The 17,728-nt window shown below is 30.1% G+C and overlaps 2 protein-coding genes across 4 annotated transcripts in view; one reads left to right on the top strand and one right to left on the bottom strand.

Moving 5' to 3' along the window:
• Positions 1 to 17,728, bottom strand: part of LOC100211947 (uncharacterized) — a 124,509-nt gene that overhangs the window by 63,520 nt on the left and 43,261 nt on the right. For 2 of the 3 annotated variants that reach the window (XM_065795707.1, XM_065795709.1), the window contains exon 1: positions 15,918 to 15,959. The exons of the other annotated variant lie outside the window; for it this stretch is intronic. The gene's annotated coding sequence lies outside the window, so the exon portion shown is untranslated. Of the gene's footprint in view, positions 1 to 15,917; positions 15,960 to 17,728 lie in introns of those variants that run through there. 3 annotated transcript variants of the gene reach the window in all.
• On the top strand, positions 7,962 to 9,281 carry LOC136079258 (zinc finger MYM-type protein 1-like). Its single transcript, XM_065794984.1, has one exon. The coding sequence runs from the start codon at positions 7,962 to 7,964 to the stop codon at positions 9,279 to 9,281; it is 1,320 nt and encodes a 439-aa protein (XP_065651056.1).

The following is a 17,728-nucleotide window of genomic DNA, read 5'->3' as shown; positions in this document are numbered from 1 at the left end:
GGTTTTAGATTTATAAACCTTTTGAATTTAAATCATAAAATAACAGATAATACACAAACAACAAACAAACAAACAAAAAAAAAAAACATTTTTAAAAACATTTTAGTATCTTAATGTGTCTTTTATATATAAAAAGTTTATTATATCCGATAAAAAACAACGTCATAATGTACAAATTGAAATGTATATAGAATATATATTTAAACCATATTTATAAAGAAATAGACAAACGTGATTACTCCTAATCAAAGGCTTCAGAAAAATTTTAATTTGTTGTCATTTATTAAAAGCTTTTGCTTAAGTTTGTTTTTAAATTGTTTAATAGAAGAAATAGTTTTTAACTCATTATTTAATAGCGTGTTCCAAAGTTTAGGACCTCTGTTAGCAATTGAGAACTTAGTAACAGAGTAATAGATTTTAGGTTGAACATAATTGTTTTCTGAAAATCGTGTTGGGTATAGATGATATATTTTTTCCAAAAAAGAGTTAAATAAAATAGGTGCTATTTTTTTATTAACTTTGAACATAAAAATAAGAATTTGATAAAGATTTAGTTGAAATACGTTGAGAATATTAAATTTAATGAATAGAGGTTTAGTGTGTGAGAAACGATCTACATTTCCTATAAATCTTAAAGCATGCTTTTGTTTAATTAATAGTTTATTTATTAGTCATCATTATTTATATCTATCAAATCTTTAAATAACAATAAACAACCAACAAGTAGTAATAAATGTTGAGTAATACGTACTAATAAAAGCTGAGCTAACTCTAAGTTGATCTTTATATTATTAAATATATTATTTTGTATGTAAATCTTGGTATTAATAATAAAGAGAAGTATCCCAAAAATAGCTGCGATTTAAGCTTTCGAACAAGAGTACCCCAAAATTCAGGAAAACTGCCCCGTTTGAGGGGCAGTTTTCCTGAATTCCTGATAATTCTTAGCCCAAATAGAAATTCATTGACAAATTTCAAGTTTCATAAAAAAACTATGTGCACTTTAGAAGTTATGGTCATTTAAAATTTCAAACTTTCTAATTTTTTTGGAAAGAGAAGGGGGATCAAAAGTTTTTTGGTCATAACTCTTGAACTGTAATTTTATATTTTTTTTAAATTTGAGTTCAATGAACAAAATTAGATTACCTATGAGATTGTACAAAAAAAAAATTTAAATTTTTTTATTAACCCCATTTGGGGTCGGTGCCCCAAAAACGTTGTGTATTCCATGTTCCTAGATTTTATTTTTAATTTTTTTTTGGCAGAAAATCATTATTTGATGTTAGTATTAGTATGCAATAATTTAAGGTTTGCACTATTTCAGGAAGTTTCTTTACTTGAACATGAAATTTTGTAGGTCCCCCCACTTTAAATGGTTTTTCAGAAAATGTGCCACCTGCAGGATTTTAATTTTTACAGTTCTGTGAAGCCTAAAGGTTTGTTATAAAGAATCTATATAAATATTTGGGGTGTTCCAAAATCAAACCTAAAAGGCCAATTTTTGACCTGTGTGTGATTAAAAGTTTATTTTTCAAAAATGTAATATAAGTTAAAAATATCTGACGAAATCAAAGAAATCCGATTTAGATTAAAAAAATCGATTTTATTTATTATTTTTTTTTAAAAATTTGATTTTTATCAAGCCTGATTGTTGTAACTTATCTGATATTCATCTGCTCATAGAAAAACAGTGTTTGATTTTTATGTTTTGATATATTCATTTGACCGTAAGTTTATTCTATAAAATAAGAAAAAAAATTGTTCTTTCAGATATTACACGCCAAAATTCGGCGTTTAGAGCATTTGCTTCAGCTAAAAGATCTTCGCATTAATGAGTTGAAGGAATCATCTCAACAGCAACAACAGCAACAGCCTGTGATCTTTAACCAGACTCAAGCAGAACATCATAATATACCACTTGTAAATCAAAACTATGTTCTTCCTCCTCCAACACATTTGTACCCTTACCAACAAAATGGTAATTTTTCTGGTCAAATCACGTCTCTTCCGTTAATTAACAACAAACAAAATTTAAAAGATAATCGGGGGGTGCAGCTTGATAAAGATTCGCGCTATACAAGGTAAGAAATGTCTTTTTTGTTGTAATTTAAAAAAAAAAAGAGTTTATGCAGATTTTATTTTTTTTTTTTGTGTGTGATAGGTAAGAAACCGAATGCTTGAACTTCAATTACCACACTTGTAAAATTTATCAACACGCACTTTTGTTGTATAAAAACACTGAAAACGTTTGGTTTTGTGATCGTATTTTTTATTTAATTTTTTTTTTTTTTTTGATTCAAATTTTGGTGACAATTTTAAAAAATTTGGTTTGAATTTTATGACTGTTTTTCTTGATTTCAAAACCATATTTTCAGGTTGCGTTACCGGATTTTTTAGAAAGCTATTTAAAAGAGTTTTTAATAAATTTTTATGAGTTTTTAAATTATTTGTATTCAATTTTTTTATTTTCTGGTGATTGCGATAAGTTACATAGTTTTTTAACTTAACATTAGTGAGTGTTCTCTACAAATATCTTCATATTCGAGGCTTCTTACTCTTTGTATTTAATATAGCAAAAAAATAAATCTTGACCCAATTTAAAATAATTCTAGACACGGTTATGTTTTGAAAAACGAAAATATATGTATTTAGTTACAAACTGTATTTATTAAAATTTTTCTTTGTAAATTTTGTTTGTAAATTATTTTGCAAAATAGTTGTTTTCATAAAACAAAATCAAGATGACCTAGTAAAATAGTCATTTTGGTAAATTCTAAAATAAAATGTGTCAGTTGTAGATTTCAGTAGTCCTTTATTTTAAAATCGCGTAATTCCTTTTAAAAGTTTTGACAAGAACTACCCTCAGTTGGCTAGTCTCTTTAATAATTCTCTTTCTTTGATAAGAAGAAAATGATTTAGTCTATCTTTAGTACCAAAAGATAACTTTCTGACTAAAACTCGTGTGTTAAAGCCTGCTGATTGAATATAAAACTTGTATTTAATTATAATTAAATCAATGAGTTTTTTGTGCGATTTCGACATTGTTTTGGTATTGAAGAGAGAACTGTAATTTTTTTCCTATTATCTTTAACTTTTATTGATAAATGTAAAGGTTTTTTAGAAGTCGGTAGTTGTTGCATCAGTTTGCTCAAACATCAGTCATAATAAAGGTACGCCCGTACAAAGCATTAAAGCAGCTTTTAATTTCTTTATAATGCTTTTGTTTTTATCTAGATAGTCAAATCTAATGGCAATCCTTGCTGTAAACGATTCAACATCTTGGCTATATAGTTGTTTTTATTGTAACTCGATTATTGGCAATCCTTGATAATGTTGTTATGTTGGTAATCCTTGATAATGTTGTTGTTTTAATAATTTTTGATAATCCTTGATAATGTTATTTTAGTAAGAAAGAACTACGCTGCATTAAAACAATATTATATGAACCGGTAAGAATCAGAATGGTGATTCTTACCGGTTTCCTCGATTTGAAATTTTCAAGGTTTTATTAAATTTACAGTAGAAAAAACCCTACAAACTAAAAAAAATAGTCAACCTTTTATAAATCAGCAAATCATTATCAGAAAGTTTGCGTTAAGCCCTGGCGGAACAGTATTAATTTTTTAAAATTTAATTTGATAGATCCTCCACTATTGCTTAATTGCATTTTTATTGGTCCTTGGAGGTTTGAGTTATCGGGAATTAACTGTATATTTCGTCAAAGAACGATTAATTTTCCAACGCTCTTATAAAAACTAAATATATTTTAAATTTCTGACAAGACCAAGCATAAGACAATACATCTTATCATCTTGCTCTTTTGATAGCGAACTAGATGTCTTCATTTACATTATGGAGTGGGAGGGGGTTTGACTTCACCTTACATTACTTAGGACTTCACTTGAGATCATCCCTCGGAAAAACTTTTAATAGCGAACTAGTTTTCTTTATTTGCACATTTAAATTAATAAAATATATAAGAATAAAATTAGTTAATACATATTTAAGAGTTCAATATACGTCCAAAACGTTACAAAAACGTCTTTTTTATATCCCGTGCACGCTGGGTAATTGCGGTTGTGGATTTTATGTCATTATTGAGGATCGAGTTCCACAGACGCGGAACCCGACAAGTAATGGAGTAGTCTGATTTTTTAAGTGACGTTGACGAAATGTAAAAATTGTCAACGGAAAGTCTTCTTAATTACTTGTGAGTAAAAGAATGTGGCTGAAAATATGATGAAAGCATGTTATTATGAAGTTTAAACATTAACAATAAATTTTAATTGGTTGGTTCGTATATATTTAATTTTTAAATGTATACGAACAGATTGATCGATTTTTTAATACAGATATATATGCATGCGCCAAGCCTTTACTAAAGGAAATGTTTTAATTTAAAGCTTTAATTTTTTTTTTATAAAGGCACAAGCATATCTATCTCTATTAAAAGTTAAACGAATGGCTTGTTCATTTTTGCTAAACATTTTTTTAAATTAAGACCAGTGATTACTTGCCCAAGCAATATTGAAATAACTGATATAACTATCGCTAAATAAAAAGTATAAGCTTGTTAGGCGCATATTATTTAAAAGATGCTACGCTTTTAATATGATCCCCAGAGGAAAGAGGTTTTGTTTTCTATTAACTTTACATAATTTTTCAATTTAAGTGTTGATTAAATAATATACCTAAAATTTTTATTGAATGGACTTTTTAATTTTTATGTTATTTATAATTAAATCAAGAAGTTTAAGGGCTAAGATATCAGATTTTGAAGGTTTCGTGAACAAAATGTTTTTTGTTTTATCATTATTTGAGGAAAGCTTATTAGCTTTAAATTAGTCGTTGAGATTTATTCGTTGTTAACAGTAAAAAAAACCGAACTTTAAATTATTACCAGATTAGAAAATATTAACATCATTCTCAAAAAAAAATTTATGAGTTTAGAAGATAAACATATATCATGTATATATATGGGAAATAGCAGAGAACCAAGTAATGAGTATTGGGGACACCACAACTAATTTTTTCTAACTGCCAACTAGTTGAGTCGTTCGTAACACATTGTTTACGATTTTGAAGATTGTAGCTTTCAGTTTTTATAGATAAATCTACAAGAACTTTCAGCGTTCAGTTGTTGTCATCAAATCTTTTCAAAATATTAGTAGTCAAATTAACTTTTGCATGTTCTGTGCAATGATTTTTTTCTTAAAATCATATTGTTTACGATGTAAAGTATTATTTTTTTGAGGTACTTGTATATCCTAGTGTACACTACGCGCTCAAGAAGATTTAAAAAACAAGATAATATTGAGATAGACTTTTAGTTAGTTTCTATTGATTCGTCTTTATTTTTATTAATAACAACTATTTTCACAAATTAAAATTGATCAGGAAAGACTTCGTTTTTTAAGGAAAGATTAAAGATAACGAAAATTTGTGATTCTATAATATCAAAGACTGCATCAAGACCTGCGCTTATATTTGTTTAAAGCGAGCTAAAGCTAAATGAAGCTCATCACTGGAAAGTTTTAAATTGTGCATTACAAAATCTTTAAAAACTAAGCTTATTAATTTACTGAAAATTTATAAAGAGAACAAACTTTTATACAATAAAATACACAGGATACTGAAATGTACAATAGAAATATAATCTTTTCAACAAGGATACCTCTCAAATTTGTTCCATTTTTTGAAGTACCTTAAGGTAAGTCAAAAAGTGATTTGTAAAACTTAACAAAATTGACTAGTTCGAAAAAAGTTACGTCAATTTGGATTAGTTTGGAATGAAACATGCTTTCATCTTTTTTTATTATTATTATTAAACTTAATTATTATTCCTAAGTTGAAAAATAATATTATTAGTATAAAATATTCTATCAATAAGCTGCATTGAAATACGCGGCTTACTGATTATCTCCCCAGCATTGAAAATGTGCTTAGATATAAACAGTAGTAGATATAAATGGATTGGGGGGGGGGGGTGATTTCACCTGACATCACTCAGGACATCACTCGAGACCACCCTCGGAAAAACTTTTTGACACCGATACTTGAGACACCATCTCAGGGTATACACTGGGATGCAATGGCGCTGAGGGACAGCGAAGCGATAAAGGAACAGAAAGAAATCTTATATTAGGTTTTATGTTTTTTTCTTACTGGAGTTTCCTGCTGGACTGAGTCCTTTATCCAGAAGCAAAATTTTTTTATTGGAATTATTCTAAGTCAAACAATTTGCTTTATACTGACTATACTAATAATACAGCAACATTCCTATTGGAGAAAGGTAGACTTGTGATATAACAAAAATGGATACTGTATAAGAGAAATCACTCTCAGATTTTAAAAATCTACTACGCCAAAAATTTATTTTGATGCAAGAATACCTTTCAGCGATTAAGCAGTTAAGGGAGAAACCATGAAAACGTTTTTACTTCTGTAAAAGGTCAAACTATTATAAAAGACCTTTTAAAACTTACATCAAAACTAAAAAATCACCTATTCCTTCACCTAGACTTTCTAGACCAATACCTCCTACTAGATCACAAAAACTAATACCTCCTCAAGAGAGAAAATTGAGTTTGAAATTAAATGGTTCTGCAACATCTTTTACATAAAAAATATGCCAGTTGAATGAAATGATGAGTAAATACCTATCTATGTTCCATTTAATGGTACAAACTAAATTTTTATTGATTTTATATGCTCTTGCTAAAATAGAACCATTTTTGGGACATTTTGTTCAATTAGTTTTTTCTAATTGATCCTCAAACATAGAAGAACCGTTTTTACTATTTTTAAAGAAATTTTTCTTAAATTTTTAGCCTCTGATAGTTTTTGTACCTGTTTATGTATTTTTTGCTTAATAAGGATAAAAAATTAGGGAATATGAAAACTTGGTTTGCCTACTGCTTTATTTATTCAGCACAAGTTTGCTTGTAAACAATAAAAATTTGAGTCATAGTAAGGTTTTACTATAACTCATGAAAAAGCATCAGAAAAGTTTTATTTTTTCCTTCTGGTTATAAATTTTTCTGTAAATACATGAAAAATTGTTTCTCGACTCTTTTTTTACAACAAAACCGGTTTTAATTGGTTTGGATTAAGACCAGTGACGTATTTATATTTTTGGCGCCTCGGAGCACTGTTTCTTTAGGCGCCCGGTTTTAAGAATAACTGTCAACAGTGCCGTCTTAACGCATAGGCTAGGTAGGCTGCAGCCTAGGGCCCATGATTTTTAGGGGCCCCCAAAATTTGTCTGGATTTTTTTTCAAATTTATATAAATAAAAATTATATTTCTAAATTTTCTGAAGAAATCATAGTTTGGGGCCCCTCGGGAATAATTTTTTTCTTGATAAGCAAAAATGCATGCATGCGTCCGAAAATAAACATAAATTTTCCGATAAGAAGTGTTAAATACAAGCACTTAAAATATCCCATTAGATTGAATTTGAAATTGCTGTGATCAACTTAAAACATCTGTTTTGAAAAAAAGTCATTTAACATGTCTAATCGGACTTATCAAAGTGGTGCTGCAAAGAGGAAAAAAGCCGCTAAAGCAAAAGAAGACATTTCAAAATATCTTCCTTTGACATCATTTCTTTTGGTACAAAAGTCAAAGCCTGTTGTGTCCGAAGATGTATTTCTTTGTCCAACTTCAAATTTCGTAAGCATTGATAGTGCTTTGTTGCCAAATGAAACTCTAGAAATTCAACAGGAACTGGAACCAGAACAGGAGCCAGAACCAGAGCAGGAGCCAGAACCAGAGCAAGAGTCAGAACCAGCACAGGTGCCAGAACCAGTACAGGAGCCAGAACCAGCACAGGAGCCAGAATCAAATCAAATTAAAACTTATCCAAACGCAACAACAAAAACTACTCAAGAAACTGACCCAGCATTGTGACATCAGTTATCCCAAGAAGCTCAATCATTTTGGATTTCTAATAGCCCGTCCATGTGCCAGAACAATGATGGGAGCTTCAAAAATTCGGAAAGGTTGAGTTGCGGACAAAAAAGCTACTTATCAAAATCTTGCTTTAGACGTGAACTACACAATGGCGAATTTGTCAATCGTGAATGGCTATTATACTCACGATCAACAGGTTCTGTTTTTTGCTTTGCTTGTACCTTATTCTCCAGCAAACGCTCTAATTTTTCCACAACTGGATTTGATGACTGGAAAAATGCCTTAAAATGTATATCTGGACACGAGAATGGTTCTGAACATCACAAAAATATGCTTACTTACTCCAGTCGGCAGAGAGAAAGTGGCCAGCTTGACTCTGTATTATTAAAACAGTTACATAACGAACAATTGTACTGGCAAAATATGCTGAAAAGAATTGTTGCAGTTGTAAAGTTCTTGTCATCAAGAGGATTGCCATTTTGTGGAAACAATGAAACCATTGGTTCAGAGCATAATGGTAATTATTTAGGAACTCTTGAGTTACTTAGCCAGTTTGACCCATTCCTACATGAACACATGAAAAAACATGGAAATTCTGGAAAAGGTAATACTTCATACCTCTCCGCCAATATCTGTGAGGAGTTTATATGCCTAATGGGAAATAAAGTTTTGAGTGAAATAATTTCTGAATTAAAAAAAGCAAAATACTACTCAATCAGCGTTGACTCAACTCCAGACTTGTCACATGTAGATCAATTAACTTTTACAGTTCGATATGTTAAAGACTTGGCACCAGTTGAGCGTTTTTTGCAATTTGTTCCCATTCACGGTCATGGAGCTGAACATTTAGAAACAGTGGTTTTGAATTTTTTACAAGAAAATGAAATTTCAATATCTGACTGTCGTGGGCAGTCATACGATAATGCATCAAATATGGCAGGACAGTACTCAGGCCTACAAAAGAGGATTAAAGACAAAAGTGAATCAGCATTGTTTATTCCTTGTGATGGACATTCTTTAAATCTGGTTGGCAACAGTGCAGCTGGATGTTGTTTAGAAGCAATTATTTTTTTTGACTTTGTTCAATGCCTCTACAACTTTTTTTCTGCATCAACTCATCGTTGGCAAGTGCTTCTGTCTTTTGTTGGCAAAGGCAAAAAAATTGTCAAACAGCTTTCTGGAACTCGATGGTCAGCACGTGCAGATGCTGTGACTTGTCTGCATGACAGTTATGATGAGATTAAAAAAGCACTTGAATTTTTGATCAAGGACATAAGTCAGTCAAAAGAAACTCAAAATGATGCTCAAAATCTCATCACGAAAATAAACACTTTTGAGATTTTTTTTTCTGACAATTTTCTGGAATGATATTCCTTGTCATTTTAATGAAACATCGAAGATTTTACAGAAAGAAAATTTAAACCTGGATGTTGCAGTTCGAACTTTCTTTTTGAGTGCCAGCAATTTAAATATTACATTTCAAAAGATGAACATTCATTTACAGAATTTTACTCAACATTAAAAAGAGACCACTTGAAATCAACTTTTCCAAATATTGAAATTTCCCTTAGAATTTTTCTGTCAATGATGGTCTCAAATTGCACTGGCAAGCGATCATTTTCAAAACTAAAACTTATAAAAAATGAACTCCGCTCAACCATGCTGCAAGAAAGATTGAACTGTTTGTCGTTAATGTCAATTGAATCAGATGTTCTTTTAACCATTAATTTTGATGATATTATTAAAGAATTTTCAAGAAAAAAATCACGTAAACGTCACATGTAAATTTTATCATTGCTTTAATAAATGTTTCCTATTTTAGTATTTGATTTAATTTTTTTACTAAGGAAAAAGAGAGCCCCCAAATTAAGTCTAGCCTAGGGCCCCCGATGGCCTTAAGACGGCCCTGACTGACAACTTTGACATGGGGTGATTAATTAAAAAAAAAAACATTTTCATTCAAAACATATTAAGTGAAATTAATCCCATACATTAAAATAAAATGTATAATTTTCTACGTGAGTTTTTTTTTGAAATGTATTTATAATATCATTAAAATTCATATCTATGGTAAGTGCAGATTCAATGGATAGAATTGCTAATCTATCAAGACGATCACTAGTCATTCCCATCCTCAAATAAGATTTAATCCTTTTTAGTGCTAAAAATGATCAATCGGTTAAACAATTGGACATTGGGCAGCATAGATATATCCTCAATTCTATATTAAGTTAATTCGTCCAGAACATTTTACTAATATCTTTTTTTGTTTTAGATCTTATGTTTTTAGTTAAACTTATTAAATTATTTTTGAATTGTATACACTCATTAGCAAATGATGACAAAAAATCATTTTTTATATATTTTGAAGTATTTCAGCTTTTTTTTAAACTTCTGATGGTGGTTGTCTTATTATCTGAAGTAAATAGTTAAATTTTTTATTGGCTTCATCATAGCATATTTTTTTTCTTTCTAGTTATGTAATTTTTTCAGTCATAATTATAGAATGTAGTTTATCAATAATAACATAATTTATTATTGAATGTAGCATAATAATAGCATACTTTATTATAGAATGTAGCATAATAATAGCATAATTTATTATAGAATGCAGTTTATCAATAATAATATAATATGTATTAATTCCTAAAGTCTGGAATTTCTTTTTTTTCCTCATTTTCTTGTTTCGTCTGCAGTTAATTTTCTTTTTCTTTTGCGTATCATTTGATATGTTTTGTGTTCCGACTTATTAAATACTTTCTTTTCATAAATATCAAACATACTCCTTAGATCTAATATATATCTAATTAAAAATTCGTATAAACTAACAACTGTTTCTAAATCAATCTCAACTGACTGCAACTTTTACTAGTTTTGTTGAATCTTTCTAGTATATCACCCCATAATCTGGCCATTATAGCTGCTTCAAGATTGTCTAATTTTGAATATAGTCAATTTGCTTTTGATCTTGTGATTGACTTTTCTGATTTATTTTTTTGATAAGACGGTGCATTAATTGTTTCATTCCAATTTTTTTTTAAACTAATTCTTGCTCCAGATCTTGCTGACCACCTGGCATCTGAAAGTTTTTTGAGTGATTTTTTATGCAAACTTGAAGTTCTGTATATTTACCAGACATGTTAAACGCATTGTCGTAACTTTGAGCGCGAAAATGCGTCTTTTTAAATTGTCTATATCTAAACATGCGACTTTAAAACTCCAAAAATAGCACCTGCTTATTCCTCAGATTTAAAAAAAAAAAATCTAACTGAATACCGCGACTTTTTAATCAAATAAACCCTTTTACATGAATAGTTCGCGCATAGTTATGTATAATTTGCAAGTGGATGTTGATCACCTTTTGAGTGATACTTATTTTGCCAACCATTTACACAAAATATATTTAAAATGTTTAAAAAAATGAATTGCTAATGTTTACAATATCTTTTTAAAAAAGTTATTCGCGCGTATACTTGTAGGCAGATAAAACAAATAATTGGAAATTTTACAACAAAAAAACTTGGATATTTAGTAGGTCTATGATTTAGACATGACAATAATGTCAAAATTTTTGTGATAATGATGAAAAATAATTATTTTACAATTTTATAAGATTCTACCATTCTGACGGTTGGCGCCCTATCAAAACTAGACACCCGGGGCCAAAGCCCACTTCTGCCCCCATCCCTCCTGCTTCTCTCTCATAAATACGTCTCGGAACAAAACACGCTTTACAAATTCTGTATTTGCAAATAAGCAGATATTTGAACCAAAAATTTTTCGTTTTTTCATTCTTTAATCTAAGAATGCTTGCTGTTGTAGTCTAGCACGCAGTCAAACAAATGCTTTCCATAGTTGGTGTTACCTCTTTGTATATTCCCCAGTGGGAGCTTAAGACTAAATGAAATGCCTCAGATCATTTCTCACTAAAACAACCAAGCCCAGTGTTGTAAACTTTGATGAACTCTTTGATGTGGTGGAAAACACGTGAACTTTTGAAATCACTGTGAGTGGCAGAGTCATGTGGCATTCTAGAAAAGCATAGATGTGAACATCAAGATTTTGGGACAGATTGTTCAAAGCAAAAGCAAACAGCATTTCAAAATTGTTTAAAAACTTTGACGAAATTCATGGCAGGAGCAATTTGATGTTTGATCACAAGCTCACTCAAAAGTCTCACTCTGTATTTTTGAGAAACATTATCTAGACATTTCCAGTAAACTCTACACCGTAGTTGGATTGAATATTTGAATGCAACTTTAAAGGCCATTAACTGGCTCATTCCAAGGTTCACTGAAAACCCTTGAAAATATGGTCCACCACCACTAGCAAAAGGTGGAGTTTAATTGTAGGAACAAGTCCCAAAACAGCTTTGGAAGTATCCTCTGCTCGGATGAGAGGCTCATGAATCACACTCAAGTACTTCTTTGCCTGCAGTTTGCTTCGTTTAGAATGTGAATTATAGAGTTGAAGTCGAGTTCTTATTAATTCGATTGTTCTTGGCATTCCTTTTGACTGCAAATTTTCTGAGGTGATTTCACACCAGCAGCACGGTTGTGGACGCTAAAGTGAACGAATGTGAACTTCTGGAGTGACACTGGATTTCACATAGAATGTTAACAACTCATGTTACACGCATGATTACTAGACATATTGTCATTTTTTTAGTCCTTCTTTTGAGGATTAGGGCCTAAACTGACCAACAGTGAGCATATTCTAACCCAAATTGTACGACTAAGCACAGACAATAATTTGGTGAACTAAATTTTAGTGACATTTAATTTCCAGTTAAAATTAGCGTCGCTGCAAAGTTTGAGCGCAAAATTTAAAGCTTTCTATTAACGTCTTCGCATGGAAAAAAAGGATTACACCGCATTTACATTAGCACTCAAAAAGAAAATGATATTGACCTTTTACTTTTTCAAAATGGTTTAGAAAAGTCTTACTATGTTTGGATTAAATGGCTCGGATGATTGACAATAGTAGTAAAAAATAGACGGCAAAGTACCCCTGTAGCAGATACCTTCACATATTTAATAATGTTGATTTATTGGATGCTCACCAAAAGGATGCCGTTCTCACCACTGTAATGGCTGAGAACGGAAGAGATGACATTTAAAGTTTACAAGTTATCAAAAGCAAAAAAGAGTGTCTTACATTATTTATGCTGGTTTTAAATGTCTTGAAAGTGCCCCAGTACTTGGACCACTAATAGAGGAAGAAGCCAATCCAGTCAAAAGCTAAACTCAACTGATTGCAAAGCAAACGCCTTGTAGTCATTATTATATATGTTCGGGGTGACGCCTTTACCGAAGCTTTGAATTTGTATTTTGTTGAAAATGCACTGGAGAACTTCCTGGATAGCCTCTAAACTGTGTTGGAAAAAATAAACGAGGTTTTTTGAAAACAAGTAAAAATGACTGATAAAATCAAAACATTATATGTGAAAGCAAGAATTTGTGTCTATAAATTGTGTCTATAAATAATAAATTAATTGTTTCATCTAATTTTTTAATCTCTATCAATCAAGAATTGCTTCTGAATCACTTTTTAGTGTTTTTTTTACTTTTTCCAGAGTAATTTTTTTATATTGTAAGTCCTTTATGTCTATAAGCAAGTAAGTCACTTTTTCGCTTTTAAGCATCTGTAACCTTAGTTTCTTTTTGAGCAGCCAGTTCAATCTTTTGTTGACGGGTTTAAGTCAAGAGCTTTCATATGGTCATACACAATTCTGTGGATTAATAATGATGCTCTCATTAAATGAGATTGTTACATATTCTTGTTAATGTTAAGCCCTCTTTCAACCGCTGCTTGACTATGAAAAAAGGTCAACACCATTTTGATTAATTTGGACAGTGCCGGATAATCGTATAAACCACCAACTTTAGAAAAAAAGAACTCATGCAAACTATTATCTATTTTTTTGAAATTCATAAAAAGTTTTTAGAGACATCCTTTTCTTAATATCTCTTTAACTTGATATTTACCTTTTCCCCAACTTTTGGGGTAATCCAATGCAATTGAATTAAGTTATTAAACAAATCACTAACCTTTTCCTATACCATTTTTCATTGCACATTATTTCTGGGTCAAAACATTTTAAATTTCGCACAATGGCATGTTTTAAAGGCAATTTTTCCACAAACTTACATGTCAACGACTGTAGATAACATATGCAACTGTAGTTAAAAGCATAAATATCTTTTGGAGTGATTTTATCATTTATTTTTTTATTCTTTATAACAATGCTGGCACCACATTCAATCTCTAGCTTTATTAAATAGTTTATTTTTTTTGTAAGATCCAATTTGCAGAGGCTATTTGCAGTTTTACTTTGATCGAGAATATTACCTATAATGACCTTTGACATAATGTTTTTTAATAGTCGATAAAAGGTCGTCATATAAAAATGACATCATAGGTTTAGCATATTGATATATGGTTAAGAAAGATTGCATACTATGAGCTATATGAGCAAAGACATATAATTTTGCTATAATTAGAGGATCTTTAGTAGCAGATAAAACAATTTGGTAGCTCATGCACGAAGGCTGCTTACTCTTTGGTAGAGATTCCTAAAACCTACACATTTTACAAATGCACTCTCAAATATTACTAGTTCTTAAAGCTACCTTTTCATTATCAACCCATCGAGTACCACAAATAAGAAGAGGAAATTGATTACTTTCAGTCAAAACAGTTAAACCTTCTCGTCTGGCTGGAGTATCATGGAGAAGTTTTTAAGAGCTTTTAAAATCTTTTTAATACCCCAGTCTGTTTTGTTTTCCCCAGTTTTGAATGATAGATAATTCGAATAAAGGCCACAATATCTAGTTGGAATTAGTTTGTTCTCTTATTGGGTTTTTTTTACCAAATCCCATTATTGATTATTATTTTTGTACTTGTGTCTTATATTATTTTGTTTTTTTAAATCATTTTAAATTTTTTAAGCAATTTATCCCCTAATAGCTTTGAGTTAAAGTACAATGGGCCTCTAATATTGGCTTTGTCAGATTTTATTTTGCATAAGACTGCATCATGGTTGCTTTTAATGTTTTTTAAAAGCGTGCATTTGCAGTCTGTTAATAATGTGTTTTAGGCGTATATTCTATCAATTCAACTTCTAAAGGAGTTACCTTCTTTTTCATAAGTAAAAGCTTTTTCATGCGAAAAGAGCGTTCTAAAAACGTCATTCACTTTAAATTGATTTTTAAAAAGAGTTAAATATTTTATACCGATCTGGTAGTTAAATAAATCACCACCTTGTCTATCCATACTTTGATTTTCAACCATGTAAGAATCTCCTAACAAAAAAAATAACATCGTAAAGGCGCGCATGCTTGTTTAGTTTCTCAAAAAAGATGTTCTTTATATTTATGGTTTTTAGGTGCACAAATGATTTTTATTCTTATTTTAAAATTTTTTATAATTATAGCCGCAGCAAGGATTCTGATTTTATTATCACGTATAGCTTGTTCAATTTAAAAAAAAAAAAAAGTAACTACTCCGCGATTGCGACGTAGCTATTCTTGACACTTTCCAACACTTGATCGCAATGAATAAACTGAAGGCGTTCAGAATATTCGTCCAAGTTTTTATTCTCGAGGGCGTTAAAGGTACTAATTCTTGTTTGTATTGCGTTTAAAAGCGTACTGTTTAGTGATTTTTTAGTTATATTTTTTGGTTGTTTATGTGCTGCATTTGTATGATTTTTATTGAGTTTTATGTTATTATTTAAAGGTTTCGTGGTTTCCTTTTCGCTTTGAACGTCTTCATTATCGTCGCTGTAATCAAAATTAATTTCTGTAATCCCAGCTCTGTTTGCTATACTTTTCATTTTAGAAGAAGTAATGAGGTTTAATCTTCGAGAATAACATCTTTATTTGACTTTTTATCGTCGTCGTTCTTGATTTGTGTAGTTTTGAAGAAACTGTTTTGACTTTTTTTCGGCAGCAATTTTTTTCTCTTTAACAAATTTCTCTTCAAACACGTCCGATCGTTTACCTTATTACACAGGGACTAAAAAGTTTCAGTGTGTGTCTTTTTACATTTGTTATTAAACATAAATGGGTACCAAACCAAGTAAAAAACGCAGACTGTCTTGAATATGATGGAGCAAAAATATTACTTGGGAAGCAAATGAAAATGGTTGGTATGACTTTAAATATGGATTTACTCTAAATGAGATAAAGTTAAATTTTCTTTCAAAAAATTTTACAGCCTTTATTAATCGGTAAGTGTATAATGGTTATTGAAACACAAACTAACTAGTTATTATTAACTAATTGCTTACAATAATTATTTTACTAATAATTACAATAATTAATTTTTACTAATTTTTAACGATTGCTTACAATAGTATTCTATTGGATATAGATCAAAACTTCATAGGTAAAAATGTATGAAGCACCTAAAGTTAAAATTTGTAAACAGAGCACTTGCTGAGAATGTTTCTACTGCTAAACGAAAAGAAAAACAACAGAGTTTGCTGTCTGAAATTAGTAAGCAAAAGTAAAAAATCTTAATAATGGAAGAAGAAAAAACAAAAGAGAAATACTATAAGAAAAATTAGAAAAAATAAAATAAATAATTTTCTATTGTCAATTTTTACAATATTAATCTTAATTTTACTACTGCTATTGAAATAGGAGCAATTGTTATCACGAATTTTTCATGCAAAAATTACCTTCTACTGCTCTTATTATAGTTAGACCGACATCTCCGCTGGTCCAAGTGCCTCGAGCCAATAAAATACCAATTAAGCTTGAAAAATACTACTGTAGTGTTTGTTAAAATTATTTAATCTTATCTCATAGAAAGATATCTTTGGATGTCTTGAAGTGTTTCAGGACAGTTTTTCCCAACAATACCGCTGCCAGCAACTCCAAATAATAAGCCGGTTTTATCATAATTTGCTACAGTGATAGATAGTCGTTAAAAAATTTTTTAACGCCGTTAATATTTTTTTTGGAATTCGTCACAAAGCCTATTAGCACTTTATAACAGAGACATATGACAGAGCTCAAGTCGAAAAAGTGTTTGGTATAGGCTAAAGTGGACCATCTTCTAACAAAGATAACAAAGTTAAAAACCCTTTGTTATTCTTTAGCAGTATTCGATATAATCGATCTTCACTTTTTTCTATTATTAGTATTATACCATTTATTTTTTATTGTTTAGTTCACATCAACATATATTCCAGACATCAAAAACTAAAACAGCTTAAGGAAAAATAATTGCTGTTCCATCATAACCAGTAAATTTAAAAATAAATTGATCAATTTCTTTAAAAGGCTACAAAAAGATGTCAGTTTAAATATGAAGACTCAATAGATATAAAACTTATCCCGCTATTGAAGTGGTTAATGTATTTAATAATTCTTGAAAATTTCCTTTAAATGTTGCTGCTTTTGAATATGACTTAGCGAATTCTGCTACAAATAAGACACTGTGTGTAGTACTAGCCTATATAGTTTATAAAATATTGGATAGCTATTTTAGTATATGCCGTTGTTGTAATAGTACCATATTCACAGTATCAGTAATAATTACTTGGTGAGCTGTGTGAAACTGTTTCATTTTACTTTATAATCAGTTACATTTTATGCCTAATATTTTTAAAACTTTTTTATTTTATAATATATTGTATTGCATAATAGGTTGCGATAGCTTACCCACTTAATTCTACCACACTTGTAAGTGCACTTAATTCTACCACACTTGTAAGTGCGTAGTATTAGGTGTGTTGTTTTCTGCAAGCTCCTAGAAGTAAACAGAAATCAATGGATCGAGGCGCTTTTTGCATAATTATTTAA

Source organism: Hydra vulgaris, chromosome 04, assembly GCF_038396675.1.
Source record: "Hydra vulgaris chromosome 04, alternate assembly HydraT2T_AEP".
Taxonomy (NCBI): Eukaryota; Metazoa; Cnidaria; class Hydrozoa; order Anthoathecata; family Hydridae; genus Hydra; species Hydra vulgaris.
The sequence above is the reverse complement of the archived record's forward strand: the minus strand, read 5'-3'. Positions and strand labels throughout refer to the sequence as shown.

Coding starts and splice junctions, on each gene's coding strand:
- LOC136079258 (XM_065794984.1), top strand. CDS start 7,962: ATGTGCCAGAACAATGATGGGAGCTTCAAAAATTCGGAAAGGTTGAGT.